A 26,435-nucleotide genomic window follows, 5' to 3' on the forward strand; every position below is an offset into this window, starting at 1 on the left:
GTTGAAAAACGGATGGGTGAAGAAGTCGGAAGTACAGCGGTAGGTAATAAGTGATGGAACGCGCTGAGACACAGTGATATCTGTTTTGGGTAAAACGCCACCAACATGCGGTGTTTGCAGGTATAACCGTATCTCAGGGCGTTCCATCACTTATTACCTATCGCTGTACATAGTTCGTGGTGAACGGCCGGAACAGTTACATACCCCGCCAAGACGTAACCCTAACCCTTTGGTTTTTACCCCGGCCCTCTTTCTTCAGCTGGTACATCTTCGATCTTTAATGAGAGCTGTGCGCAGTCAAAACAGAACAGAAATTGGGCTCACTATGAGAATAAAAATTAAACAAACCTTGTTGAAAAAAAGAACAAAAGGTTGCATTGATGGTCCAGCCATATCTACTACCCCCACCCCCGGGTTGAACCCTTAGCCTCCTGTAATCGAAGGGGGTCCAACCTCACGGTGTCCGTCCGGGGGCGAGTGCTAACCGTTAGGCCACACTCGCCATGTGTGTTTTTCGTCCCAGGTGCTATTTGTGCGCCAAGGTTGTTGCAAGCGCCCAGAATCGACCTAGCCCGATCGAGCTTGGTGTCCTTGCATGAACACCACGAATGTTCAGGTCCCCTGTCCCACCCACCACCGATCTGTCAATCATAATGAGAATAAGTCTATCCGGATAAAGCGTGATGCTCGGCGACAGTCTTCTACCACTCTCGACATTGCCAAAAGGTTTTGAGAAGCCCCACATATGGTGAGGTGCTCATAGCACGCTAGTCCTTTGTTTCATCAAAGGCAGAAGAAGAGTACACCACTTTGGCAGGTTAAGAAAAAGGGTTCTAGTGTGCGTATCCCCAACTCCCGAACTCCGCTGTCACTGTGTTGTGATGCGTCGCCCCTCTCTAAGTTCATTTCCGTTGTCTGCCAGGCAGACTGAGAATCCCGTCTACATATCGTCCATGACCGCGCGGAAGATCACCGGAGTGAAAGGATACTAACCTTTGAGTGAGGCGATTATCTCCCGGTAGTCTACGGTTAGACCACACCCTTCCATGAAAGAGCGGGGTTTCCGGCGGTAAACTATAAGAGATAAGCACTGCTTGTCTCCTGATCTACGCGGCAATGCCTCCATCCAAGGATCGCACGGCAATGGCTGTTGAGGTGAAGCAGGGAGGCAGGGGGTGGGGGGGGGAGACAAATGCATCGAAATTCTCCACGTACATGGACACGCTGATGTCGCAAGCTGAGATTTCAAGATAGTCCTCCGGTACACATAGGGGGGTCACTATGAGCAGAATCTCACCTCATAATGTCGACAACCTCGAGGCCCAAGAAAGCTTACAGGGTGTTATACGTACGAACCTGAAACATAACTACAGTCTTGAACACCAGAGTCCATAGCCATCGCATGCGTAATAGCTGCATATGTTTACCCTCACCTCTCTGAACCGGAATGACAATTGGCAGTTGATGTTATATCTCGGAACTTGGGTCGGCTCATGACTCGGTGATAAGAGATAAAACCTTTGATATAGTGGAGTGAGTGCGGGCGAGATGCAACTTCCCCATGTGAAGAACCTAAGGTCCCTCGCCAGAATTCGACACATGCTCTTCTTCCTCTACAACCGAGCTATCTGTTCATAGATATAGTACTCCCTGCGTTGATCGGGGCTCTAGTCTTTGACTCTACTTCAATGATTGTCATTTTGAGTTGGTATTACTGCTCTGACCCAGTCGGTGACGGCTCTTATCCAGGGACGTCCCTGGAGGGTACGTACAAGTCATGGACGTCCAGGGCTGGTATAAACCAGTCGTGACTGGTATGAGTCTGTGACTGGTACGCGCTATCTATTCCAATAAAGAACATCCTTAACTAATACAACAAGTAACATCTTAATAATACTCCGCCACTACTCCTCATGTATCATTATAATAAAAGCTGCGATGGCTTATAGAACCTGTATAAGTAAAAGGTGTCTGCCAACGTTACAGGAGTATTAGAGCTTCTTTGCGTACTTCATCTCTATATCAAACTCAACAGTATTCCTACTATGTCACGAGTGTCCCCTTTACCTTCTCCTTTCAGTCAGGAATCACGCTTGGCTTGGGAGGCGTACCTACTGTCACCTCCACACAGCAACCGGTACAGACTGAAAATTGAAAAACTGACCTTGATTGACAAGATGCTCAGGGGAGAGGCAACTGCCACCGGTCGCAAAGAAAGGAAGTTGAAATACGTGGTGAAGGAAAGATAGAGCTCCCTGGGTGAGAGTAGGTACTAATACAGCTCACTGGGCGAGTGCTGCTACAGATACAGCTCCCTGGGTGAGTGAAGCTGTACTGGGGCGAGCCTAGGTGCCAGTACTGCTTTTGGTATTAAAATCTCTAAGGTGGGACGAGTCCCGGGGTGAGCACAGGGGCGGGTGGATGGGGGTGGGAAGTCTCACTCGGCTTGTACAAAAAAACGGCATCGACTTACGCCAGCTGTTTATCCTTAGGCCCCATATTTCAAGGGTAGCACCGGATAAACAGCTGGAGTCTTACGCCTTACCTCCAGAGGAATAAATTCATGGTACAGTAATCGGACAACCCTCTTCCTCTGTGGTATGGCGTCTATCCATTCTGTGTGGACAATATGACGCACCTTCGAGGCCCTCAATTACATATCGTCGTGCCCGTGACCCATTACAGGTCGGGGAACTGAACCCCAGACACTCCGACACATGTCAGATGTTTATACTGCTACACTAGGTAGCAATTGCTGCCTTTCTTTCCGTCAAGTACATGTTAAGATAGTCGGTTCGCCAAACCTTAATTTACCCCTGCAAAAAACCTTTAATGAGCCGCATACGAGTGATGTGCGATGATGGGCGTACAGTCAAGGACGTTCTCCGCGGGAATAGATAGCACGTACCAGTCATAGACTTATACCAGTCACGACTGGTACATACCAGCCCTGGACGTCCATGACTAGTACGTACTCTCCAGGGACGTCCCTGTCCTCGATTACGTCAGAGCATTACTAGAAGACTCCTCGCCGATCTGAGTCATCACCCATCACTCGTTTCACCCTAACGACGAGGGAATATTTCGGATTTCAAATTTTAAACATATGAGTGTACATAGTCTGTCTACTTCTTAAAGATCAACCCTTTCTCTCTCTTCTTTCCGTTCTCAACAGCAGTTGCGCCTAGTTGCCGGACTCGGACGTTCTGCGAGCATGAGTGGTCAAGCCGGAGGAGACAGTTGCTCCAAAACAAACATCCGCTCTCTGAGGAATCACCCTCTGGATGAGGCTGGTAGGTGAAATATGGTATATCCTCGCTCCTTGAGCGGTCTTTGACGCGCTTTGTCTTGCGGTTTAGTGTGCGTGTCTCGTAGAAAAAGGGTGCTCGGCCTTCATCCCCGAATCTTGTTCCTTCGCGGAAGGGTCCTCACTCCATACTAGTGATATGAGAGCACCCACAAAATATGCATAAGGACAAAAAGAAGACCAATGTTCAGTTATTAGGCGTTGTTCGATACTGTGCTCGGTTTTGCAGACACTTCCGCCCCCACACCCCTGTGAGAGTTGTACCAGGATTTGCGAAAGCATAGCCTGTGTGGGGAGAAGACTATGGATAACTCTGATCAACTCTGTATGGAAACGATACCCATAGGCTCGTGTGACTGTGTCTGTTGACTCTGACATTATAGAAGACTGGGGCGGCGATGATCTCCAACCGCACCTCCGCAACAGGAAACAACTCATTTGCTCTGCTTTGTATCAGGCCACGTGTATGATATTTGGAGTGAAGAGTGAAATGCCCATTAGGATGGAAGAGCACTATGGTTCTGAGCGTAACCGTGCTTATTAAAACCGGTCTGGACCATCGTTCAATCGGATGGCAGCGTCACTACCACGTATCCCCGCAAGAATCAGGCAGTCCAGCCTGTGGGGGGTGATAGCTATCATGCGATCTCGTCTAAACTCCCACAGAATGTAGGAAGGTCAGCATGTAATGTGTCGGAAGAGAATCACCAATTATCACTCGACAACTTCCGGAGATAAAGTCTCACGTCCTCCCGAAAGGATAGCCAAGGCAGATTCACAGGAGGGCGCCCCTCATTCTTGAGCCTCTTATTCCATTTCTCTGTTATTTCTGCATAACGGAGAAGACATCCTTTCGGGTGATCAATATCAACCACGCCTGGCTTTGATCAGCTCGTAGGGTCTAGCTAGAAACGCGCCATTCCCGCTGTTAATATCTTCAGCAAAAGTGCCCTACAGAGACTGCCTCAGCGGAAAGCTCTACGCACTCTTTCCGGTGGGGTTTTACATGAGGAAAGCCACTGCAGCCGGTAAAACAGGGGAGGAGAGTGCAGTTCGGCGTACCTACGCACGAGGTGTGCTATCATCTTCCGCCACGACTTCAATAACTAAATCTTTCGTCATTGTCGTTCTTTTCCTCCCGATATGATCTTCAAATCAACTCATACAATCCGCCAACCATCCCGGGGGGGTGCCTGAATGAATTTGAATCCGTTTCTCGTCGTCTCCATCGATCGTCTGGGAGTCGGAGGTAACCCCAGAGTGATTAGAGAGCAGGTGATATGTATCCATTTCTTCTTCTCGGCCTAGCTTCGCGGGCGTTCCGTCGCTTGAGTTTTAGTACCTTGTATGAAACGGCATAAAGTAAGACTGTCATCTCTCCCCCGCCGCTGGAGTCTGCGGCGGAGTTGGATAGAGGCGATCGTGCAAGTGTAGATATCTACTATGTTGACTGAGTGATATCACGTCCGAGAGGGCAGGACTAGAGTTCTTGCAGATTCATGCCCACCGGCACTTTCGCGGATTGAGTACACTTCTCACACCCGGGGGAAGCGGCAATATAAGCTGTGTGAGCTCGCCGCAAATGAAGATGTGGGCTTTGGGATACCGAAGGTGTCGGGGGTGTCAGCATGGTTCTGTGCATTCTGCTGGCAAACAGTTGATATACCGAAATGTGTTGCTAAATAAATATGGCCACAGGTTCCACATCGGAGCCAGCTTAGTGAGGTAACCGCCGTCAAGCAGCGGCCAAAAATTGTGGGTTAGGGTTTCTTCAAACCCGGAAGCAAAACCTGCAGCGATTTGGAACACAATTCATATGCCATACCAATGGGACAGTTAAAATAATCCTAGCACTCGGACACGATTTAACCCAAACAATAATTAAACATGTATTCACAGCCCGGCTATATCCCGCTAAAACACAAAGCACTACAAGTCCTGGTGGTGTAATGGCGCACACTCTCACTTATAACATTAACAAGGTTAAAGGTGAGCAGAGGTATGAGCTCGAATCTCAGTCCGGATCTCATCAAATTCTTTTTTTTCCTTTTTTTTTATAGGCTTAGAATACTGTTCTCGTAAATTTATTTACTTAGTTCTTTTTTTGGCGGGAGCTGAACTCCGTTCTAACCATGTCCCTCACAGTCCATTCATGCATTACTGATACTTTATCACTGAATTGTAAGTACCCGGAGCGCGCACGATTCTAGAAGGTGTCACTGACTACCTGTCTACGAAGGCAGATATTTATCTTTCTGAAGTAGAGAACTGTGACGGTGAGGGTCAGACAACCTACAATATCAACGAAGAACTATGTGTAGGTATCTCTCCCGTGCCATATTTCCTCCTCCTCCCCCTCCTTCTCCCCCACGTCCTATTCATTGCCCTGCTATTCGTCCGCCCCTTCAAGTCCTCCGCTGCCTACCTTATCTTTCCACCTTCCCCCCCCCCAACCTCCTCTCTGACTGCCGTGCCTTCACAAAAGCCCACATCACCCACCTCCCCCCGCAGCCTTCTTCCGCAATCCTTCCTCCTCCAACCTCTCCAAAAACCTCGCATACCTCGCCTTCTCCTCCGCCCTGCTCCTACCCCTCTCATCCCTCAGTCTCCTCTTCTCCTCCGTCGTCCCTACCACCACCGTCCACGCGCCAGCCCTCTCCCCTCAACTCTCCGCCACGGAACACAATACTCACTAGCTCCCACCCTCGCTCTCTCCACCCCATGCGCCACACAGTGGCTCTTCGCAAACTCCCCCCACCTCCCCGCCCGCCGCCTCCTGCCGCTCACACTCCTTCTTGTACCCGCAGCAGGTGGCTCATGAGCCCGATGCGCGCCTTCTTGGGGTCCTCGTGGCGGAACGTCTGCGGGCAGCCGCCGGCCGTGCAGTCGAGTATGTGGCGCTTTGGCGGCCGTTGGCTGCGGTCCCGCTTGGTGGCGTTTTCGGGCTTGTTAGCGCGGTGGTCGGCGGTGCGAGTGGCGGCGGCAGCTGAGGTCGCCTCGGTTGTCACGGGGTGTTCGCCGGCGGGCATGGTCGCCTGCATTGTTTCCGTCGTTGTCGTGTTTTCATGCGTCGTGGTCGACTGCACTATGACGTAGTGGGGGAGATGTGGTGCTGGTGCCTTGCGGGGAGGCGTAGAACACCTCGTACAGGCAGGCGGGTGACTTATCAAGCAACCCGCTGATTTGCGGGAAGACATAAATCGAGGCTGGGGGCAACCTTGGCTGATATCCGCACTACCAGGACCTTACCTGAACATTCTACTGTGTTCACTGTATTGCCAGATAGTTTCAAGGCCATATCCTGTGGCTTTGAAATAAACAGTTGTATTAAGACATGCGCCCCTATAATGTAATACTCCAATGGTAAGCTACAGCAGTGTTGAGGTACTGCAGCTATCACACATCTTCCTCCTCCCCAGCATTATGCCCATCATAATCTTACTGCTGTCGATTATGGTCCTTCTCATGATACTACTACTCCTCCACGTACTCTTCCTCCTGCCCGTCATTCTCCTTCGTGTCCCTCCTCTCCCCATCCCCCATCCCCCACCCCCACCTCCATCACCATCCCACACCTCTCCTTCTCCTTCGCCCGCGCCCAAGCCTTCACCTCCCCCCTCCTGCACCCCTGCCCTCCTCGCGTCTCTCTGGCCTATTATACCGATTCACCGCCTCCCGCCTCTCCGGGAACCTCTTCCTCCACCTCGCCTGCGCCACCCGCTTCCTCTCCCGATCATCTAGACACCACACATTAGCGCGCCCCGAACCCCCTCAACACGCCTGACCACCGCACTCACAGTCCCTCCCCTGCTCCGCCCAATACGTCTCGCAATGCTCCATCTCAATCCCGCACACCATCCAGCCCCCGCCCAGCGCCTGAAGATGCACCTCACGCCGCTCCGTGTACCACACCAGGTGGGCCATCCACGCCTCGCGGGCCAGCTCTCTGGTGGCGCGCACAAACGTCTTGAGACAGTGCGCGACCGGGCAGTGTAGTATGAACTGCTCCCCCGACCGGCGGACAAGGCCGTGTGCTCTAGCTCTCCTACCAGTTTCGACGTTCACGTGGATGGGAGCGATGCTGACGTTTTGCATTGTCCCTACGAACCAGGAGGGCTCCGGCTGTGGCGGAGGATACACTGTCGGGGGAATGGGCTGCTCCGCGGCGTTACTGGTGGCTTCTGACGGTGCGGTGGTGGGCGGGTAGAGCTCGGGGAAGACCGCGCGGGTTGGGGAATGTCTTGTCATGGCGTTGGTAGGGAACGGAGTTGGGAAGCCCTTTTTGTGTGGACGGAAGAGGTCCGCAGGGTTAGTGTATGGAGGGCAATATTATCAATGAAGGAATTGAAACTTAGCCTTCAGATCCCACATGAATGGCACTCCCACACAGGATACCATGGGAAGCTCGGAGGGTCAGAGTGTGTTTTGGGAAAGAGAGGATGTTTTCTGGTCTTTCGCTGATCTGTGGAAATGACAGAATGGCGGTTAAACACAAATCCTTTAAAATTACTACGTGTCCCAAACAATGATAAAGCGTCATTTGCGCATCTCCTCGTACGTCTTGTATGTACAAAGTGGCCCCGGGTTCCTAGTAAAACGTGTCGATATGAAGTCATGACCATATACCATTCACCAACGTATAATATCGTAGGGAAACTGCTACTTGATAATTCAAAGGGGCAATATCGTACCAGCTACAATATAAATAGGAAGGTGGAGTGACATTGGAGGTCTCGATTAGTGTCACTATGAATATTCCTTTTGTCAGCTATTTTTCAAGGAGGAAAGGAAAGAAAGAGAGGAACGTTTGCAGATAACGAGGAGAAGATAGAAGGAGTAAGCATCATTGAGGAGAAGGAGGGAAAGGAGATCTCTTCGGTCAGCGGGTTAAACACAAGGAGGGAGAAAGATAGAAGTAGAAATCAGCATTAGGAAGGAGATAGAGGGGGGTTTCTCAGTGTTCCTAAAGGTCCCATCCGTCCGTTTTGGGGTGCCGGACCGAACGGACGGCAAGATTGGTCCGCCTTGAGAGGCGCTCTAGAACGGACTTCGCCGCGGGGGCACAGGACTGAAGACGGCCGTCATGACCGCCGGGCTCTTGGCATTGCTGATAAATTGCATTAGGGATAGAGGAGTTCTGTTGAAGTTCAGTATACAGATTTGAGCAGTACTTGGGAGAAGTCCATTTCGAATCATAGATCGTGATTCTGCGGTCAACCGCGGTCTTATGTAGTCATATGCAGTCATATGCAGTTATATGCAGTCATTCGCTGTCCCCCGCCGTCCCAGACAGTCAACTGCAGTCAACTGTAGTCATTACCCTATAGGCATGTAGTTACAGGGCCCTGTAGGGCCCGCCCGTCATTTGCAGTCCCCTATTTCCAAGGACCGGACGGGGCCCTGCGGGGCACCCGGGGCGGCTAGGAACACTGGGGTTTCTTTGGTCAGCGGTTTAAACAGGGAAGTGGAAAGGAGGTATCTGAAATCAGCGAAGTCTCGAGAAGCGGAGAAGGGGGTTTATATCTGTCAGTCAGGCTTTCTCTTATAGGGAATGAGGGGAGCGAAGGGAGGTGGTATAGGGAGAAGGGAAGGTGAGGGGAGCTCCATGGTTACGTCTTTCTTTACTCTTTTCTTTTTTTCTCTCTTTTCTTTCTTTGCATCTCGCCTGGAGTGTTGCTCTCCATTTTTGCACTTTGTCTATCTAATCTCCTTGCTTTGTGGTGGCCGCCACGAGTAAGGAAGATGAAGTGGAGGGAGAGCTGCGGTAAAGTAGGTGGTGAAATTAGGGTGACTAATGGTAGAGGACACCTGTCGAATACCGGAAGCTACACCCGATAGGGCCTTTCCATGGTTATTTACCTACATGCGATTCCAGGACGAGCCGCAAGGCTCGCATTCCTGTTAAAATGAACAAACTACATGTACATGTATGGTCTCTACATCTCTACGATGTCTATCCAAAAAGCAAAAGCATATGTTCAAAGGGGCCAAAATAGATGGAGATGATAAAATGAAATGTCTGAAAGCTAGTGAACCCGCTGAACCAATAAATTCCGATCGAATGATTTTATTCATAATCTCCAAGAAACCTTCATCCCATTGGCTATTAGGTCAATCTACAACTCATAAGCCGAAATACATTGGCATCGGATCAACGTTTCTCAGTACTTCATTTTAGGGAGTTATGAACATTTCGTACTCAAAACCACCTTCTTCGGTTAGACTGATGAGTTGAAGATCGTCCTGACAGTGAAAGGAATAACACCTACAACTAACTCCTGCGCCAGAAAATAATACTCTACTCTCTGTAATGTCAAACACCTGTAATATCACGCACCTTCACCAATAACAAGTGCGCTCATCCCGTCTTTCTACGAGGATTCTTAAAATTGCGTGGCATGCCGGAACGCGCCTCCTCTACCATCTATTAGCCACTACCTCAAACCCACAATTCTTAAAACATCATCCATTTGGTACTCACTCGCCCTTTGCATCTCTGCCTCATGCGCGTCCGAATGATCCCTCATGTCTATGGTAACCGGCCACCCATGCTTATCGTTCAGTGCAGCAACCTGATTGTAGTCCCTCGTGTGCCGCAGCAGCGCCTTCCGCGCACGCTCTGGGTCCTCGTGCTGGAACGTGCTATTGCAGTACTCTACTAGGCACTTGAGCACAGTGACAGTCTTTTCCCCTGCTGCATGTTGACCGCTGGGGGAACCGCGTTCTGGCTCGGTCTCGGATGTCTCTTCCTCTTCACCTGGTTGTTTGGTAATGTCAGTGGCAGCGGCACAGATTTCATTCCTTTTGACCTACCATCATCATCCGAATATGACTGGGCCTCCAGTTGCTCAGGCACGATCTCCTCCCCATCGGTGCAGTCAGCCTCTTTTGGGGCCTTCTCAATAGCTTCGGCGCCTGACCTTTCCGGCGGGTAGAGCTCGGGAAGGACGCGCCGGGTGGGAGAATCCATCTCCTGCCCATCGGTGGAGGTAGCCTCTGTTGGGGCATTCTCAATAGCGCCAGCGTCTGACAGTTCAGGGGGGTAGAGCTTGGGAAGGGCACGTCGGGTGGGAGAATTCATTGGCATTGCTTCGGTGGTAAAAGAAAGATAAAAGATGCGGTTGTTGTCGCGGCGGGATCAAGACAGTGGAGGGTCGAGGTAGTCTACGGAGGTGGTGTTCTATGTGCCAACGTGTTATCATAACTCTCACAGCGACTGTATATCATAATCAAGATACCACGCAGTCAACAGGCATCAGGACTATGAGTATCATGTGGAATGGCAGAAACGAGTGATAATCCATGAGTATGATCTTGGCTGGGAAATGAGCAGATCACCGCCATACAGCAAAGTAAAAAGAACACTAGATAGTCTCTCTACTCAGGAAAAAATGCTTTTAGTACCGTCCTTGATTATGCTTCGTGGAGAAACCTTACACAACCCAGCCGCTACCTCCCTGAACCCCGCGGAGGTGCAGGGTTAGGGGAATAACAGAGTTGGTCCTTATCGCTTATCCTTGGCGCTGAAATATTACTCAAGGCTGATAACACACATGGCGAGTGTGGCCTAACGGTTAACACTCGCCCTCCGGAACACCGAGTGGTTGTGCCCGACCTTTGAACGTCTATAGAAGGTCCGCGGTTCAATCCAGGGGTGGGGGTAGTAGATATGGGTCCGGCCATATCTGCAGTACCTTTTGTTCTTTTTATTTACGAATCCCATTTATATTCACTACCGCAAAGTCCTCTTATTTTCCTGAGCCAGTATATCCTTTCCGTAATATTTACAGCATGAACGAAGTGGGGTGGGTGGTGGTGCTGCTGTGCCAAGGCCTCCGAACCACTAGCTCACCAAACGCGGTTAGCCCCCTTGTACAACTACGGCGCGTCAAATATTACTCCAGCCCACTAACAGACATCGGCGAGTGTGGTCTAATGGCTAACACTCGCCCTCCGGAACACCGAGTGGTTGTGCCCGACCTTTGAACGTCTATAGAAGGTCCGCGGTTCGATCCAGGGGTGGGGGTAGTAGATATGGGTCTGGCCATATCTGCAGTACCTTTTGTTCTTTTTATTTAGGAATCCCTTTTATATTTACTACCGCGAAGTCCTCTTATTTTCCTAAGCCAGTATATCCTTTTCTGTAATATTTACAGCATGAACGAAGTGGGGTGGGTGGTGGTGCTGCTGCGCCAAGACCCCCGAACCACTAGCTCACCAAACGCGGTTAGCCCCCTTGTACAACTACGGCGCGTCAAATATTACTCCAGCCCACTAACAGACATCGGCGAGTGTGGTCTAATGGCTAACACTCGCCCTCCGGAACACCGAGTGGTTGTGCCCGACCTTTGAACGTCTATAGAAGGTCCGCGGTTCGATCCAGGGGTGGGGGTAGTAGATATGGGTCCGGCCATATCTGCAGTACCTTTTGCTCTTTTTATTTACAAATTGTTTTCAATTTAATACCGTGAAGTCCTCTTGTTTTGCTGGGTCTTGTTAATTCAGCTGTTCACCCTATATATGCTCCCACCCTACTATCTTTCTTCTGTTAAGCCCTGAGGACTTTCTCATGGCGAAGAGGCATTAGGCGTTGTCCTCCACCCGGACAGACCGCAAACAACGGGGATCTGGAAACGGAACACACAGGACAAAATAAAATAGGGGAAAGGCAAATCTCAAGCTAAAGGGGGAAGATAGGTCTAAAGGAAAAGGGGGTAAAACTAATCCAACATAATTATCGTAGCTGGGTCGGTGTGCTGGGTTCAAAGGGGGAAAGGAATACTAGCTTTCGGTGTGACGTTTATTTTCTACTATGAACTTAAAGATAAATCTAACAATGATGCATTGACGGAGCTCGGAGTGCGATTTTGAAGTAAGACTAGAAGAGAAAGATGCCTATGAGCGAAATAAAAAAACGAAGAGCCAAGCGCCTAAGAAACCCCAAAAGGCAACCCCAAAAGCCAAAAGTCCACACCTCAAAGGAGCAAAACCCAAAGGAAACCCCACAGCAAAAGCCAAAAATTGGTATAGAACCGCTCCCTCGCTACGCAGCCAGAAAGAGATTCCCCCAGTGCCCCACAAAGCCCTCGGAATTCCCCACTGTGTGGTGGCGAGCAGATGTAACCTACCCTTTGGGGACTTGCACGCGTGCCCGTCCTTGCATATCGGCCATATATCTAGACTCGCCACGAGGAAAACAGCAGAAGGGGGGGACACCGCTGCCCTTATAAACAGTGTTGTTGTCTTGGCAGTGTGGATTGTCATTTAGCGAAATTCCTTCACATCTTGGTAAAATGCAAACCTCTATGGCTTTTTCGGAGCCTTGGCACAACTCCAGGTTGCGGAATGGGAGAAAAGTTCGTATGAGTCTGTTTGCCACTCTAAGACTCATTTAGCAGTCATCATCCGGGGGTGGGAGCTCACCTTTGTATGCCTCGCCCCAGATGATAGGTCTCGTTCTGAGCTATCATGACCACTATACGATCATTGCCTTTGCCGGAACAGTATGTTACTCACTCTAAAGTCTATCACGCTATAGAACTTTCCCCGGGTTTTTTCATCAGTGTTGAGGGGCAGTGTGCGCAGGTCCCCCGGTTCCGCACAATAACGAGGCAGCACCCCCGGCCCTGACTCTAACCACACCCTGAGTGTCTCATTCGTTGGACCTCTGCATCTTTAGATTGAGCTCAATAACACTATCATGAGAGATTCCTCATGGTCCGCCAGCTACTGATTCCACCTGATTGAAATAGCGCTGGCTCTCGGACACGAATACCTATGAGGCATGAGGAGGCTTCCCCGGTTTGGGTGTCGGTGAACCCGCGCGGAAATGATTTCCCATCCATCCACATAGAAGTAGGGGAGAAAGAACGCCGAAATAGAGCCTCACAGATAGGACCACTACTTTCAAAAATATAGTGCAGTGTAGAGAGAATATGGAGGAGCTGAAATAAGGGGTCGCAGACGCTGCTGGTGGTGCCTTGAGCGCGACGGCTGCCTTCGATGACAGATGCTGGCCGCTGGGATTTGATCACTCGCGGTTCCTATAAAAAGCTGAGAATTGTAAGAGTCAGTCAGTATTGGTGAGGTTGACTATTGCCGGGATAAGAAGAGTGCGTACCTTGCTGTATGACTCTACGTCTTCTGACTTCCTGACTGGTCGATATACCTCCGTTGGTCAAGGCTTCGATTACTACACTTTGGAGGTACTGAGTTAACCCAATCGAATATAAACGTTTGAACTATTTCTCTGGTGACCGCAGCATAGCAACGTGGATTTGACGTCCATAGTGGGCGAACAACAGCGAAGATCTTTGGTCTCGCCTTTATTGCAGCTTCCGCGGTAAAGCAGCCATATCCGCGAGGTGGCGCGCGTTGAGGATGGAACGGAACCTGATCAAAAGTTTCAGTGTTTTTCAGTATTGGGGAGACCTCAGTTTCAAAGGGTTATTCTCCGTACTCTGATTGGGTGGACCCCCTGATGACCGTTGATGAGTACAGGAGAAAACTGACCCATCGATTGTGGGGGGATCCACACCCTCAGTTCTCTATTTTTTTAAACTTTCTTAGGCGTTTCTTGTTTGCAATTTATGGGTGTAGTAGCTCTGGAGAGGAACGCAATGACCTCCGGCTCGTCTAAAGCCACCACTATACTGACGTCCGTCAGCACATAACGCCTGCAATAAGGTTTCATAAAAAGAGAGTATATTAACGCGGGTAATCTCTATCACCCCTGGTATCTGCAGAATCTCCGGCATCACCTCCCAGGCACATATCTTATTCGAAACACGAGGCATGAAGATCGTAATGGATGTGGAATCATCACTTTTCAGAAAGTGGAGATTAATATCTTAAGGAGCGGCCCGACACGCTTAAAGAACATATATTTCAAGTGCCGTGCCATAGGAGTCGTTACCGGGGGTCTCTATCTAACGAATTCCTTGGAGGCATCTAATATCGACGATAGATATTTCGACCTGTCGGTCCATTAGCGCGTGAACCCCGAGCTACGAGCTGTGGGTTTGGTTATCGACAGCTGTGCAGTTCATCGGAACCAGTTGGTGGAGAGGACTCATTATTGTCGTAGGGGCCCGGACTCCGCATGAGGAGCGCGTGTACCGTCCGATCGAATAGATATACGGACATTTGTAAATAAGGCGTTGGACTGATATTTGCTGCCTGTGTTAGCATCTAGCACGTCGCAATGTAGCGATTTCAAATTTACTGCATTCCAGAGCTGTTCCAATACTTCTAGATCTGCGAAGACGAACGTTGTCAAAAGCGGGATGGAACGTTCTGATCGCACTTTTGTTTGCCCAGCATGCCCATAGTTGAAAGCGCCTGAACTATTTGATTGTTCGAAGAATGAATTTGTGACAAGCGAGAAACATTTGAGCTGGAGACTGCGGCATACGTAATTGCACAGAGAACGGAACTTGCCGAAGATTGACGCGGGTGGGCGGAGTAATCTTTGCTTACGCGGCATCCCAAACCACCGCACATTCAACGTCCCTCCACCTCTCTCACAGTCCTTTTCTTCTTCGCTTCAAGTAACCTTTATGAACGATTTTATTCAGACTATCTTCGCTCCTCACAGAGAATACAACTAAGTACAGCAGCGGATCACCAAGAAACACAAAACGACCCGACCAAACAAACATTGACCATCTTTGACGGGCCATACCGATTATCCGCAGCTGCGTCGTCTAGTACCGACGATGCCTGTTATACTCCGCCTGTCGGCAGACCCCATGACGGACATGAAGAAACATTTTCGCCTTATCGGGAAATTCCTCCAAGCACCTGAAACAATGCGGGACAGGCTGAACACGTCTGCTACGATGGAAGAATCGTCCCTTACGTCCCTTACTATTAAGAGGCCGCTCGTCGTTTGTATATGTTTCCGGAACCCGGAGACGCTCTCTTGGAGAATACGTTTGACGAGGGATATAGGAATCTGAGTTGGAGGTCAGTAACCGTTATGATCACGTATACCGGTTTGAATAATTATTCACCTCCCCGTCTAGGCTCTTCTTGATACCTAGTGGGAATTCCGGCTGAATGCGCTGGCTCGGCAGAGAAAGAGTTGACGTTTCTCTCGCGGCCAAAGGAATGTCCGGCGGCCCTACCGCGGATGCTTATCCCATATTCTCTAGGATGGTTGAATGCTGGTAGGTAGAGATTAGCACTCTTTTAGTGCGTTTCAGCAAGTAGGGAGGAAACATACCACTTTGATCCGTCGGGTTATTAGTTCCAGAGCTCCTGTTGGTACCTCCATGAGACAAACCCTGAGGCATTGAGCTTTCACCCTGCTCACTGTCGCCAATCTCCATTGTCATACGGTCATTGGTCGGGGGAACGACTGGGCAATCCTCAGTGATGCGGGCTACCTTTCATTAGTAAGCGCTCTGCAACAGAGAGGCAACAGATGGTCTGTATACCTGGGTCAGAATCCATCTCGGCCAGAAGGCGGTATTTGTCAAGGAACAGTCTGGCCGTCAACGGGTCTTCTATATAGGGCACTCCAGTATCGACTAAGTCACTGTCAATAATCCGTCTGTTATTCATTTAATGGTCTCAGATACACCAACCAGCTTCCTGGGCAACCTTCACAATTGTTTCAGCGACGAACTCGAGAACAGCGTGTTGTTCTGGGCACATGTAACGGGTTTCACCCAGATACCTGACTCTGGCATTGGGCCTAACGTCGATATCCATGGTGATGATGTGAAGCCGTCACTTCACAATTCTTTGGATGGGATGAAGGAGTAGGGAAGGAGACTGAGAGTCATGAGCGGTCACCGCATGTAGGGTAGGATCTTTCCTATGTCTGCTGGCGCTAGAGGGGGCTTTGGGTAGCTGGAGTTGTCAAATGGATGCCATCTTCATGATATGGGTAGCGGTTTATACCTGATACTGTGTCAAAAGTACGTCGCTGATGGGCATGGTAGAAACGGCATACTTGAGAAAGCAGAAGGATAAAATATTTGACCGGCCTGGATTACGATCTTGATTAAATTTACATTTCTCATTGAGCTCGACCGCCGTCCAAATGGTTGTGTTGACATGTATCGATGGGGCGAAGCCGGCGTTGCGTAGGACCAATCACCGAGGCAACGGAGCAAGCAATCATTCCTCTTATGGCAATGCGGGAGAAAGTCTTGAGCTAGAACAAGTTAAACTTGATCTCTGTTAAATTGAAATATACCTCAAATCGAGTCGTGACGCATATTTGATGGCTGAAGTTTACTTCTGTTTCTCATTTACTCGGTAATGATTATCGAACAGACAGGTGCTTTGGGCTCTGTTTATGTCACCGAACCCAATGGCCTAAATATTTCTCTCACTCGAGCCCTGGCAATTTCACCTCCGGAATCTTTCAGTCTCTTGTTCATTACCCCTGCATATAAACCGCACCCGATGGGAGAGGAACTGACGGCAGTCGTTAATCTTCCGGGAAGATGACGAGATCACAGAAACTGGAGATGTGCGCTTTTCATATACTGGTTGCCCCGCGTCCAAATTCATCGCTTCCAAATCACCGGTTCAGAACAGAGCACGGCCCGCAAATGACCAAGTACAATCTGGTTTGAGGCGCCCGAACAGATCTCTGGGCGAAAGGGGTTTGAAGCTGGGGTTCGCGGAGGGCTGGTCTACAAATACAAACGAAAACCAAGACAACGGACCAGGCCAGAATACGCCGACGCTCACTACCGAGTTTTAATCAACGGGGATGGGTCTCATCCTCCTCTTACACAAACTCATCTTGTATTCGATGCGGAAACCAATATCGTTGGCAGCCTAACCCAATCCCAAAGTATGTTTTTAAAGTCATACTTTCGGCATACAAGTAGCCCAAACTACAAGCCTCGGGGGGAGTTTTCGGATGCTTTTCTGTCTCGTGTAAAATCTTCGCATGCAATGCATTGTGACAGTAGAAACGTTCGGTTTCCATCACTACTATAAGATAATTACCACTCTACAATTATACACTTCCGGGGCCACTGATTCATTCCCTCGCATAGAGCAAGCCTACTTTCATATTCTTATTCATTTCATCCCACCTTTATTGTCCAAGGAGTAGTGTGCGAACCTCGTTACGGAGGTGCGGCATTATTGGTGGCAGTAACTATTCAGGGGGATGTAACATATTTTGAAAACAGGGTCACAGCCATCGGGGAAACAAATCATATTTCCGATCTTATGCGGCATATTCAAAATACTCCCTTATTTTTTCGGAGGCTACAGTTCGCTCGTTAGTATGACGATGGCGGCGCGGGCGGTGGAAGTGGTACCTGGATACATTACCGACGACATCTCTCGGTTCGGAAGCGAATCGCCATACTAGATTCATGAAGCGCTTACTCAAGACCGCTGTAAGAAGTTCATCTCTAGAGAGGAAGATGAAGAAACTGGTTCGAGGATGTAGGTTGTTTGACGATCTTCATCATCGTACATTGTGCTGCCTATGGCCAACTTCACCCGGAAATGACCGAGCGTACCAACAATTCGATTTCGTTGAGGTGGCCGGAAGGAAGATCCCGAGCGAGGTATGTTTAGAGGTCGGCCAATCCTGACCGGGATGCGTTCTTCCATTAATAGTTAAGACGGGAGTTTCATCCTTCAAAGACCTCTGAAGTCTGCGCCTAGTCCGCGCTGTTGATCATCAGCGGGACACATTGAGATAACCATTGAGAAGACCTTTTGTTGTCATTGCCCATCATATGTGCCTGTTCATTCTCTACTATAGCAAGAACCCCGTCAGTTCCGATTATTTCCAAATAACATACTTGAGGATACAAGGCCAGCCCATATGCCTCCCACCTCCGCGGTCCGAAAGTGATGAAAAGAAAATAGAATCCATACAATCCCAAACCTATCACATCAGTGAATCATCGACGAGAGGAATGTCTCCTGGCGACTGCGGTTCTAGATCATGGTCTCTCTCGGGGGCATGAAACAATTTCTATCCACATTTCCTCTTTTCATCTACTTCTCCTCTTGTTTTTCTTTTCTTGTGATTTCCAAAATTTCAGAACTATCATCTTGGAGAAAAAGAAATCATAAATACCTCTAGTCTAATACTTTTAATGAAGATGGAGCCTAGTGGGATCAATAAGTTATTTATTTTGATATAGCTGGACATAGACATGTATGGAAATGCAAGAAGAAAACACAAACGCAGGGCCTGGTTCGAGATATGATTGTCAAGGCTGTCTTCAGAGCTGTAAGCCATATGGAAGGGCGACGTATATCATAGACTACTTTCATTCGAGAGAGACTTCACCGGAATAGAGATCTCCGTTTCATTTCCAGCCTTTGATATAGACCAATCTTCGTTCCTCTCATGTCTGAGACTATACGAACAGTTAAACCACATAGCTTTAATAGGAGACAATTGTAACGAGAAAAGATTTTATTGTATATGAACGAACGGATATGCATGGTACATGACAAAGTACGGCGCAAGAAAAATACAATAATAACCAACTCTCATTCTCCTCCTTCTTAGCGTAGTCAAACAATCACCTTGCCACTCCAAATCTCAAAGGAAAATAGGAAACCTAGCACACGGAGATACAGGACCTCATGTTGAAAGCGAATTGTAACGATGAACATGGCCTGACAAAAGGAACCAGAACGTAAATCGAAAACGATACTAACTGAAATACCACAAAAAGTGACATAAAAAGGAGGAACGTTTCCTCAGCACCCCAGGTACACCTGGAGGACCATTAAGCGACAATCTTCTTCATACCCATCTTGCAGGTTTTCTGATGCTTGAGAAATCTGGAAAGCTGGATATAATCGGATCCGCATTTGCAAGAAAAGTTGGCCGTATTTTTGATCGCGGTGTCGCTGGTGACCTTTGTTGGAGCAGCACGCGTTTGTTTCATTGTAGTGGCGCGGGTTTTTCTTGGAGTGTCACGGATTTGCTTTTTTGCTGCCGCACGGGTTAGTCTCACATTTTCTTCGACGATCTTCCCTTCCTTATCGCCGTCCTTTTTGGTCGCAGGCTGTTTGGTCGCGCTGTGAGATAGGGCTCCGGTGGTATTGAGCTTGCGGCGGACGGGAGCAGATGTTTTCTTCTTCGCTTTCTCCGCGTTGCTGGAGATCGTCTTCCTTTTTTGTAGGACAGCGATGCTGTCCAGCTCTGCTGGATCGTTGTTGCTGTCGTCGTTCTTGACTTGGGCCTCTCCCGCAGCATCGATATCATTTTGCTTCTGATCTTCGAGCATTTTGCCTTGCGAATTATCATTAGTATAGGATTTACTATATGAGAGTAGGTAGCCAACCTGTCATTGAATCACTCTGATCGAGCATCATTTGATCTTCGCGAATCTTTTCCAACTTAACATGAAGGGAATGAAACGGAATAGGTTGCGTTGAATCCCTCTCCCCGAGAATGATTTGCTCTTCGTGAACTTTTGTCAACTTAGCATGAAGGGCGGAGGTGAATTCCTGTTCATCGATACCGTAGGTGGCGTACTTGTTCCTGGTTAATCTCTGGGATAGACGAGGTTTCGCACGCGGCATTCCAGCACGTGTTTTGGGTACCTCGTGCCTGATGCTAATTCGTGCCAACCTAGCACTGAGGTCCATGGAGAATTTGCCGCGATCGGAGGAGTCAGAATGCCTGGTGTGCTGTCTGGCGAGGCGTCTCTGTGGTAAATTCACTGAGGTGCCGTTCAGACCATTTCCACCTGCTATTTATTAGGATTGGGAACGGCAGCGTCTGGTTCTTGGAGGTACTTACTGGTATAACCGACGGCGATGTGACTTCTTGTATCCATGTTGTTGTTATGAATTAATACCCCGGAGACAATGAACATGAAAGTAGGGGAGAGGTACAGAAAATAATTCTCGGCAAAATATACGGAGATTTGGGGTCGTAACATTCTATGGTTGACCTTGGCATTAGTTGCCACTGATCTAGTCAACCTGAAGATTCTGCTTATCTGGGTAGATAAGGCAGTTGACCGGTCAAGTCAACAATATTCTCTGATAAACTAGATCATCCCCGGATTGACTGTCTTCCTGGGTTGATGGTCAATTCAGGAATATCATGGATACATAGCCTCCACTATCAGTAAATGTTAATTCAGTGGGTTGTCAAAAATAACCGGAAACTAGCCTCGCAACCAAGCAAATGGCCTAGAACATCCAAATTTTGAAAGTACCACTCTTGACCCCGTATTAAAATTCTATACAATACAACGATAAAAAATTATAGAACTAAAATCTCTTATCCTACTCCTCTTATAGTTCTGGTCTAAAGCGACGTTGAAGTTGCGTTCCCCTACAAATCTTGATTGTAACGCAAATTTCCGGTTATTTTTGAAAACCGGCAATATATATGTATAGGTCAAAATCTCTTAAAAATTGGCGGATGTGAAGGGTTGAAAGGTAGGCTTGTGCACTGCCCGTGTTCCGGTACCAACAGGTTGAGAACAGTGTTGGTTAGCTTAGGGATACGTTAGACAATGTGGCGATATTCCTGACTTGACCGTCAATCCAGGGACGCAGTCAATTCAGGGATAATCTAGTTTATCGGAGAATATTCTTGACTTGACCGGTGAATTGGCTTATCTCCCCCGATAGACTGTCTCCACAGTTTGACTAGAACACCACCCTGACTCGAGACCCTTGCGGTCAAAATGACGCTAATCTTGCCACCTTTTATCTTAATGGTAATGTAATGCTTGTTTTTTCCTCTCTTGCTTTCTGTAGATTTGAACAGGAATCATGAAGGTGAGATTGAGGAGTGATTTCTGTACGATGGAGTGGAACGAATCATGAGCTAGATGTCTAAAATAAAACTTACGACGCTGTTCAGTATGTCACCAACAATTGCGCGATCAGAGCAAAGTAAGCCCTCCCGTGGTAATGATTTCTGTATTAAGAGAGTAAATGAGTGAAGAATCAGAGGTTTGAGATAAAGATACTCAAGAACAAACAGAACGGGAGGATTTTTTAATTTTCTTATCTTGTGAAAACGCAAGTAAACGGAAAGGCTTACTCACTTATCTCAACAATACACTATGAAAATATCGGACCAAGGCGGAGATACAGTCGATCTGCATAGACCTTTATCCAAAGCTTAGGAGCCGCGATGATACCAGCGGACCATCTTTCCCAAAGGGCTACCATGGGGTAGTTTGGAGAGTGGAAAAGGAACAGATGTCTATGACAAGACAGCTAGTGTGCTCAATGCTCGAGTTTATAGGGTGAGACAATTATCCAAAGATCTAGAATATTGAAGAACGTACCGAAAGATGCTGGCATAGCAGAAACTTAACAACAGATCAGAGTTATAACAACACGCCTAGTATACTAGAAAGGAGTGAAGTCTGGTCATTCAAAAATTCGCGGTAAGCCGCGGTAAATTGGGCTAAGTTAATATAGTCTAGTACCCCCCCACCCCCCTGCACTACATCGTTAGATGGATATCAGTAAATTCTAACTATTCGATCAGATCGCCACCCCCTCCACCTGCTGTTGGCCTCCTCTCCATCAATCCTAATAGCAAGGGGTCCATTTTCCCCTGCAGCAGCACCAACCTCTCATCGATTTCTTTGATCATCTCTGTCAATCTCGCCTTCTTTCGAATACATTTGTCCCACTCTGCTTCATCCAAGATGATATTTCTCTTGATAATGCCCTTTATAGTCTCACGGAAACCCTCAGGGTTTACCATACGGTCCCACATGGCGTAGTCCGCTTCGTAATTCTTGCGTGTGGACCGGAGGTCTTCCATCTGACTCTTGAGACGCTCAATACGTCCCATGTGGTTGTCGAAAGTGGGCTCGGAATCGTTGCTAGAGGTGTTTGCCATTGCTGTTTAAACTTGATAGTGCTTGGTATTTATTTTCGGGGGTTTTGGTGTTTATTGGTGAGTCTGATGTCTGGTTTACTGGGTTGATGATGCGATACTGATAGTGTTGGGGGTGAGAGTGGATGATTTATCGCTCTTTATACTGGTCTGAGAATTCAAATGTCACCCAGAGAATCTCGATTCTCTCCTGGTGGTGCTTGGTCGCTTCTTTTTCAAGATAGAACAACAGAATTTGAATGGGTCCCTCGACAAAACCGAGTTTTATCAACTACTAAACCCAGATGTATATCTCTCGCCATGTTACCGGCCAAAGGTGATCATAGATGTTATTATAGCTTGAACGGCAAAGAAATCCCAGGCGTCCAACTTCAACTATCGCACTCTCGGGAGAGAAGGAGGTCTACACAAGGCTTGGCGAGCTATTTCTTGGACGTGTTGCCGGCGGCATACATTATCAAGAAATGATTGTGGATAGAAAGAAAAGATTCCTCATGTACTAACTGTCCTGCGTACAATTTATAGTAATATTCGCCAATCTCATTTGCCAAGCACGGTGCATTTTATAGGTCTAGGGGCAAACTATTACGGCAATGATATGGGAATAGTGCTTTCCGATATATTGACTTGTGTGATAATATCCTTTTCGACTGTCTTATTATGAAGAATTGGCAGGAAAAACTACACCTACCGATCCCGCTCACATGAGTTGGAAGAACCAATGCCGGGAGTTATCCCCAGTGATATTATATGACGACGAGTATATCTAAGAATTTAGGAACCAGGTAGGAATATCTTTTTGCTGATTGCACATATGTATCAAGTCACCTAAACTCAGACTGCTGCCGATTGCCGATAGCACCGGCTAGGTCTACACTCTAGCTGGCTGTGGCTTTAGGGTACGTAAGATCACCTTTCGAGTGAGAGCGCATGATCGAGATCTGCTAGAACAAGTGCACCGTATTATAAGGTACATATATCAAAAGATTTTTTATAGTTATAATAAAGAATAACTTGCAACCTTGCTTGTTATTGATGTGTCATACACAATCGCTGACCTGCAAGACCAGACTCCGAGGGAGAGCAAAGTATTTTCAAAACACCAAAATGACCAGGTGGTATTTCTAAACATCAATACATTCTCTCAGACCCACCCACCTCCCGTACTGGCCAACGGGTCTAACGTCAACACAGACACATTTGATTCCACACCAAGAGACACCACCGCCACACTCAACGGCTTCAAATATCCCGGCCCCTCCACATCCGCCTTCCTCGGCAACGACGACAATAAATGGTCGATCTCGGTCCTCACCATTTCCTTCGCACTCCCCAGCTCCTCCAACATATTCGCCACCTTCACCCTCATGATCAACACTATTCTCCACTCCTCCGGATCAACAACAACCTTTCGTCCCAGTATAATCTGGAGACGCCCGAGCATTTTCGCCCTCTGGAAAACGTAGGCATGCAGATCGGCGCTTTTCTGGAGGAGATCATTGTATTTCTCTTCTATGGCTTCGAATTGCGGGCGTAGCAGGTCGAGGCGCGTGAGGATGTCGGTTCGGAGGTCATGGATTGCGGTGTCGAGGAATTGGCCCGGGTGTTCCTCAATCGGAGCCAGTGCCGGAGGTGTGCGGAGACGTGATACCGGGCGGATGGACATTGTGCGTACTAAAGTATAAGCCAATTGGATTGAATAAAGAGAAAGTAATGCGAGGATGTCTCTGGCCCCAGGATGTTGAGACCATTGTTTGGACGAAGGGCCTATGAGACGTTTTTATTCAGGTATCTCCGCTTGGGCTTTAGTATTGCGATGATGCCGGTGGTGACGGATAATTCTGAACATAGAATCTTGATCTTGCTGTGTATACTCGCCTGTCCAGACGAAAACCTTTTACGGATGAAGAAAGAAAATGTGGCGCTGTTGCATAGTATGTTGTAAACGGAGCGAAAAGCCAACTGCAATGGGTAAAATGAAATAGCGGGCTACAGATAACATGTAGTACCCACCCTTGATCAGTTAACGAAAAAGATTTGAAAAGAGAGATTACTTGGCGCGAAGATGAATATTTAATGAAAGTATATGTCACTTTAACTGCAGTTACACAAATAAATGACTGTTTACTGCTAACTAAGAACCGACAACTGATAGTCGGTAAACCGCTAAACAGACGCCGCATAACCATACCATTCCCGCAGCATCTTCGACAGACGTTTCAGTCAAGTGGGAGCCGCTGCCTCTCGGTGACAGGGGGGCACATACCACCGGCACGAACCATGTCATTGCATTTCCCGCACGAAAACACCCCCGCCTCATTCTTCCCCTTCTCACCCTGCACCGCGATTGCTACCATGCTGCAGAATGACCTCTGGCGGTGTGGGACAAAGGGTTCTAGAACCTTATCTTCCAGCGTTGTCGTCGCCGCGAGGACAGGTGACCTTTTCAGCTGCTCGGAGGTGGAGGATGTCGCGGTTCGAGGTTTCGCAGTGAGAACCAGCCAGTCCGCGCCCGTTGTAAGAAGCGGCGGGGAGCTTTGACCGCGAGATGTAAGGTGTGCTGGGAGCTTGTGCGGGATCGCTGGTGTGGCAGTGAGGATGAGCCATTGAGGATGCTCCGTGATGACTGCTGGAAGAACTTGAGCGCAGGCGGTGAGGTGTGCTACGGCCAGAGGTAGGAGGTCTGGGGAGGCTGCGGTAGGTGTAAGACTTTCAACCTGATCGAGAACTTTAGGATGGTGCATTTGGGCCATAGGAGGTGGGTTGGTGCGGAAGATAAGAATACAAAGATGGCAGTTCCTGCTCGAAAGGAAGTGTTAGAAATAGCTTTTCCATGCTGCAGTGTGATAGTATGGTCCGGGCGCCAGCTTGATCGCGGAGGTCACGCGTGGAGATAAAGTAGGTGTAGATCCGCGAGCACATATGACGAATTGTATCCGATAACCCTCAAAGACAACCGCTTTGTGAATCCCTCTCCCTAGAACAGTACTACGGCTCACCAAGCTGTATTACGAAGCTTATAAGTGGATACTATCTCCGGATATAACGGCAATGAGTTTTCCTCAGTGAGATATATCGATCATACCCCCCATGCACAACTTTACAGAGATTTCTTACACTCTTCCACTCCCGTAAGACCCCCATGGCCAGTATCACAAGAACATAACGACCGTGGAGAGACCTGATAGATACCAACCGTGGCCTTCCTTCTTTCCAAAAGAAGAGGCCACGAAAAAAAGGACTCACCGTAATCAGACACCCTCCTCCCCTCCTAAAACGGGAAGAGTGCTGAAGGAGCACAGCGAGATCCCTTACGAGAGATGTGTGGTGCGAATTTGGTTTTGATATTGGATCAAGCACCCTAAGTACTACTATCATATACATGTTCATAGGTTCATCTCACATTGCGGGATTAATACCTCTATACCGTCTGCCCTAATCTACTAATTGACCTTCAAAAGCTAAGTTGAGATAATTAGACTACATTTATTCTGAATCTCAGAACTCCCCCAACTCGTGTATCAGCTGCCGCTCGATAATGACCTTAGGGTTATTGAAGAACAACGGTTATCAGCGGGCAGGGTTAGGGTTTCGGTATCCTCCCACTTGGGAGGTTTCCCAATTGCAACCCATTAGGAATTTTAGAAATCCTTATCACACCGCAACAAAGGCAAGCCAGTACCGCAGGTAAGGCCTTTTCTCTGCTCGAATCGCCATGGGGAGGAATATTCCAGCTTCCTCATCGGAACCATAGTCACAATAAAAATGGAGAGTTCAAGCAAGCTAATGGCTATCCAATCTACTGAGTAAGTGGTTTTGGGAGCTCTAATGTCTGCATGCCATTCGGAATTATCTTACCCCAATCTCAGAATAGTAGCCACGGAGCCCGCCATCGCGGTCACACCCCTGGAGTCGTTATCGACGCTACGTTATCCGTTGGTGAGGAGTCGACGGACCTTGATTTATGTCTAAATATTGCTGGATATCCTGTATGATTTTTGTCCTATGCAGTTGGTAGAATCGAGGTACTATGTGGAACATATTTGAACGGGTGTCGGATGCTGAGAGATGTGGCTGGTGGTTATGGTAAAGGGGTTGTGATAGGAAGGGCGTTATCGTGATCGCTGCTTGGGTACGATCACTGCGAGATCCGCGGTGAGCCTCCGCGGTGACCTTCCCAGATTTTATATTTCAGGAGAATGATGCGATATGTAAAACTACCAAATCGTATAGCCGGAAACACACTAGAGGAGTAGAATCCTTTCCTCTTCTCCACTAGTGTCTTGTATCAGCGAA

At 48.3% G+C, this 26,435-nt stretch overlaps 12 protein-coding genes across 12 annotated transcripts; 1 reads left to right on the forward strand and 11 right to left on the reverse strand.

Moving 5' to 3' along the window:
- Positions 1-5,798: 5,798 nt before the first annotated feature.
- On the reverse strand, positions 5,799-6,348 carry H6S33_010999 (uncharacterized protein; the record flags this gene model as incomplete). Its single annotated transcript, XM_044842380.1, has 2 exons — positions 5,799-5,961; positions 6,095-6,348. 2 exons carry the CDS (start codon positions 6,346-6,348, stop codon positions 5,799-5,801), a joined length of 417 nt encoding a protein of 138 aa, XP_044696929.1.
- Positions 6,349-6,913: 565 nt separating this feature from the next.
- On the reverse strand, positions 6,914-7,555 carry H6S33_011000 (uncharacterized protein; the record flags this gene model as incomplete). The annotated part of the gene is made up of 2 exons (XM_044842381.1): positions 6,914-7,044; positions 7,105-7,555. 2 exons carry the CDS (start codon positions 7,553-7,555, stop codon positions 6,914-6,916), a joined length of 582 nt encoding a protein of 193 aa, XP_044696930.1.
- A 2,186-nt stretch (positions 7,556-9,741) lies between these two features.
- H6S33_011001 (uncharacterized protein) lies at positions 9,742-10,394 on the reverse strand (the record flags this gene model as incomplete). The annotated part of the gene is made up of 2 exons (XM_044842382.1): positions 9,742-10,064; positions 10,121-10,394. 2 exons carry the CDS (start codon positions 10,392-10,394, stop codon positions 9,742-9,744), a joined length of 597 nt encoding a protein of 198 aa, XP_044696931.1.
- A 2,037-nt stretch (positions 10,395-12,431) lies between these two features.
- Positions 12,432-12,980, reverse strand: H6S33_011002 (uncharacterized protein; the record flags this gene model as incomplete). Its single annotated transcript, XM_044842383.1, has 4 exons — positions 12,432-12,550; positions 12,609-12,687; positions 12,731-12,770; positions 12,973-12,980. The coding sequence occupies 4 exons, from the start codon at positions 12,978-12,980 to the stop codon at positions 12,432-12,434; spliced, it is 246 nt and encodes an 81-aa protein (XP_044696932.1).
- A 357-nt stretch (positions 12,981-13,337) lies between these two features.
- Positions 13,338-13,823, reverse strand: H6S33_011003 (uncharacterized protein; the record flags this gene model as incomplete). The annotated part of the gene is made up of 4 exons (XM_044842384.1): positions 13,338-13,360; positions 13,428-13,515; positions 13,565-13,699; positions 13,767-13,823. The coding sequence occupies 4 exons, from the start codon at positions 13,821-13,823 to the stop codon at positions 13,338-13,340; spliced, it is 303 nt and encodes a 100-aa protein (XP_044696933.1).
- A 412-nt stretch (positions 13,824-14,235) lies between these two features.
- H6S33_011004 (uncharacterized protein) lies at positions 14,236-14,635 on the reverse strand (the record flags this gene model as incomplete). Its single annotated transcript, XM_044842385.1, has 4 exons — positions 14,236-14,283; positions 14,341-14,471; positions 14,556-14,563; positions 14,613-14,635. The coding sequence occupies 4 exons, from the start codon at positions 14,633-14,635 to the stop codon at positions 14,236-14,238; spliced, it is 210 nt and encodes a 69-aa protein (XP_044696934.1).
- A 389-nt stretch (positions 14,636-15,024) lies between these two features.
- Positions 15,025-15,267, forward strand: H6S33_011005 (uncharacterized protein; the record flags this gene model as incomplete). Its single annotated transcript, XM_044842386.1, has 1 exon — positions 15,025-15,267. The coding sequence occupies one exon, from the start codon at positions 15,025-15,027 to the stop codon at positions 15,265-15,267; it is 243 nt and encodes an 80-aa protein (XP_044696935.1).
- A 46-nt stretch (positions 15,268-15,313) lies between these two features.
- H6S33_011006 (uncharacterized protein) lies at positions 15,314-16,024 on the reverse strand (the record flags this gene model as incomplete). The annotated part of the gene is made up of 4 exons (XM_044842387.1): positions 15,314-15,474; positions 15,534-15,692; positions 15,748-15,840; positions 15,898-16,024. 4 exons carry the CDS (start codon positions 16,022-16,024, stop codon positions 15,314-15,316), a joined length of 540 nt encoding a protein of 179 aa, XP_044696936.1.
- Positions 16,025-19,041: 3,017 nt separating this feature from the next.
- Positions 19,042-20,205, reverse strand: H6S33_011007 (uncharacterized protein; the record flags this gene model as incomplete). The annotated part of the gene is made up of 3 exons (XM_044842388.1): positions 19,042-19,550; positions 19,603-20,010; positions 20,064-20,205. The coding sequence occupies 3 exons, from the start codon at positions 20,203-20,205 to the stop codon at positions 19,042-19,044; spliced, it is 1,059 nt and encodes a 352-aa protein (XP_044696937.1).
- A 1,565-nt stretch (positions 20,206-21,770) lies between these two features.
- H6S33_011008 (uncharacterized protein) lies at positions 21,771-22,142 on the reverse strand (the record flags this gene model as incomplete). Its single annotated transcript, XM_044842390.1, has 1 exon — positions 21,771-22,142. One exon carries the CDS (start codon positions 22,140-22,142, stop codon positions 21,771-21,773), a length of 372 nt encoding a protein of 123 aa, XP_044696938.1.
- Positions 22,143-23,283: 1,141 nt separating this feature from the next.
- Positions 23,284-23,805, reverse strand: H6S33_011009 (uncharacterized protein; the record flags this gene model as incomplete). Its single annotated transcript, XM_044842391.1, has 1 exon — positions 23,284-23,805. The coding sequence occupies one exon, from the start codon at positions 23,803-23,805 to the stop codon at positions 23,284-23,286; it is 522 nt and encodes a 173-aa protein (XP_044696939.1).
- Positions 23,806-24,358: 553 nt separating this feature from the next.
- H6S33_011010 (uncharacterized protein) lies at positions 24,359-24,892 on the reverse strand (the record flags this gene model as incomplete). Its single annotated transcript, XM_044842392.1, has 1 exon — positions 24,359-24,892. One exon carries the CDS (start codon positions 24,890-24,892, stop codon positions 24,359-24,361), a length of 534 nt encoding a protein of 177 aa, XP_044696940.1.
- Positions 24,893-26,435: the final 1,543 nt, after the last annotated feature.

This window comes from Morchella sextelata (assembly GCF_020137385.1).
Source record: "Morchella sextelata strain SCLS chromosome Unknown scls_5, whole genome shotgun sequence".
Classification (NCBI taxonomy): Eukaryota; Fungi; Ascomycota; class Pezizomycetes; order Pezizales; family Morchellaceae; genus Morchella; species Morchella sextelata.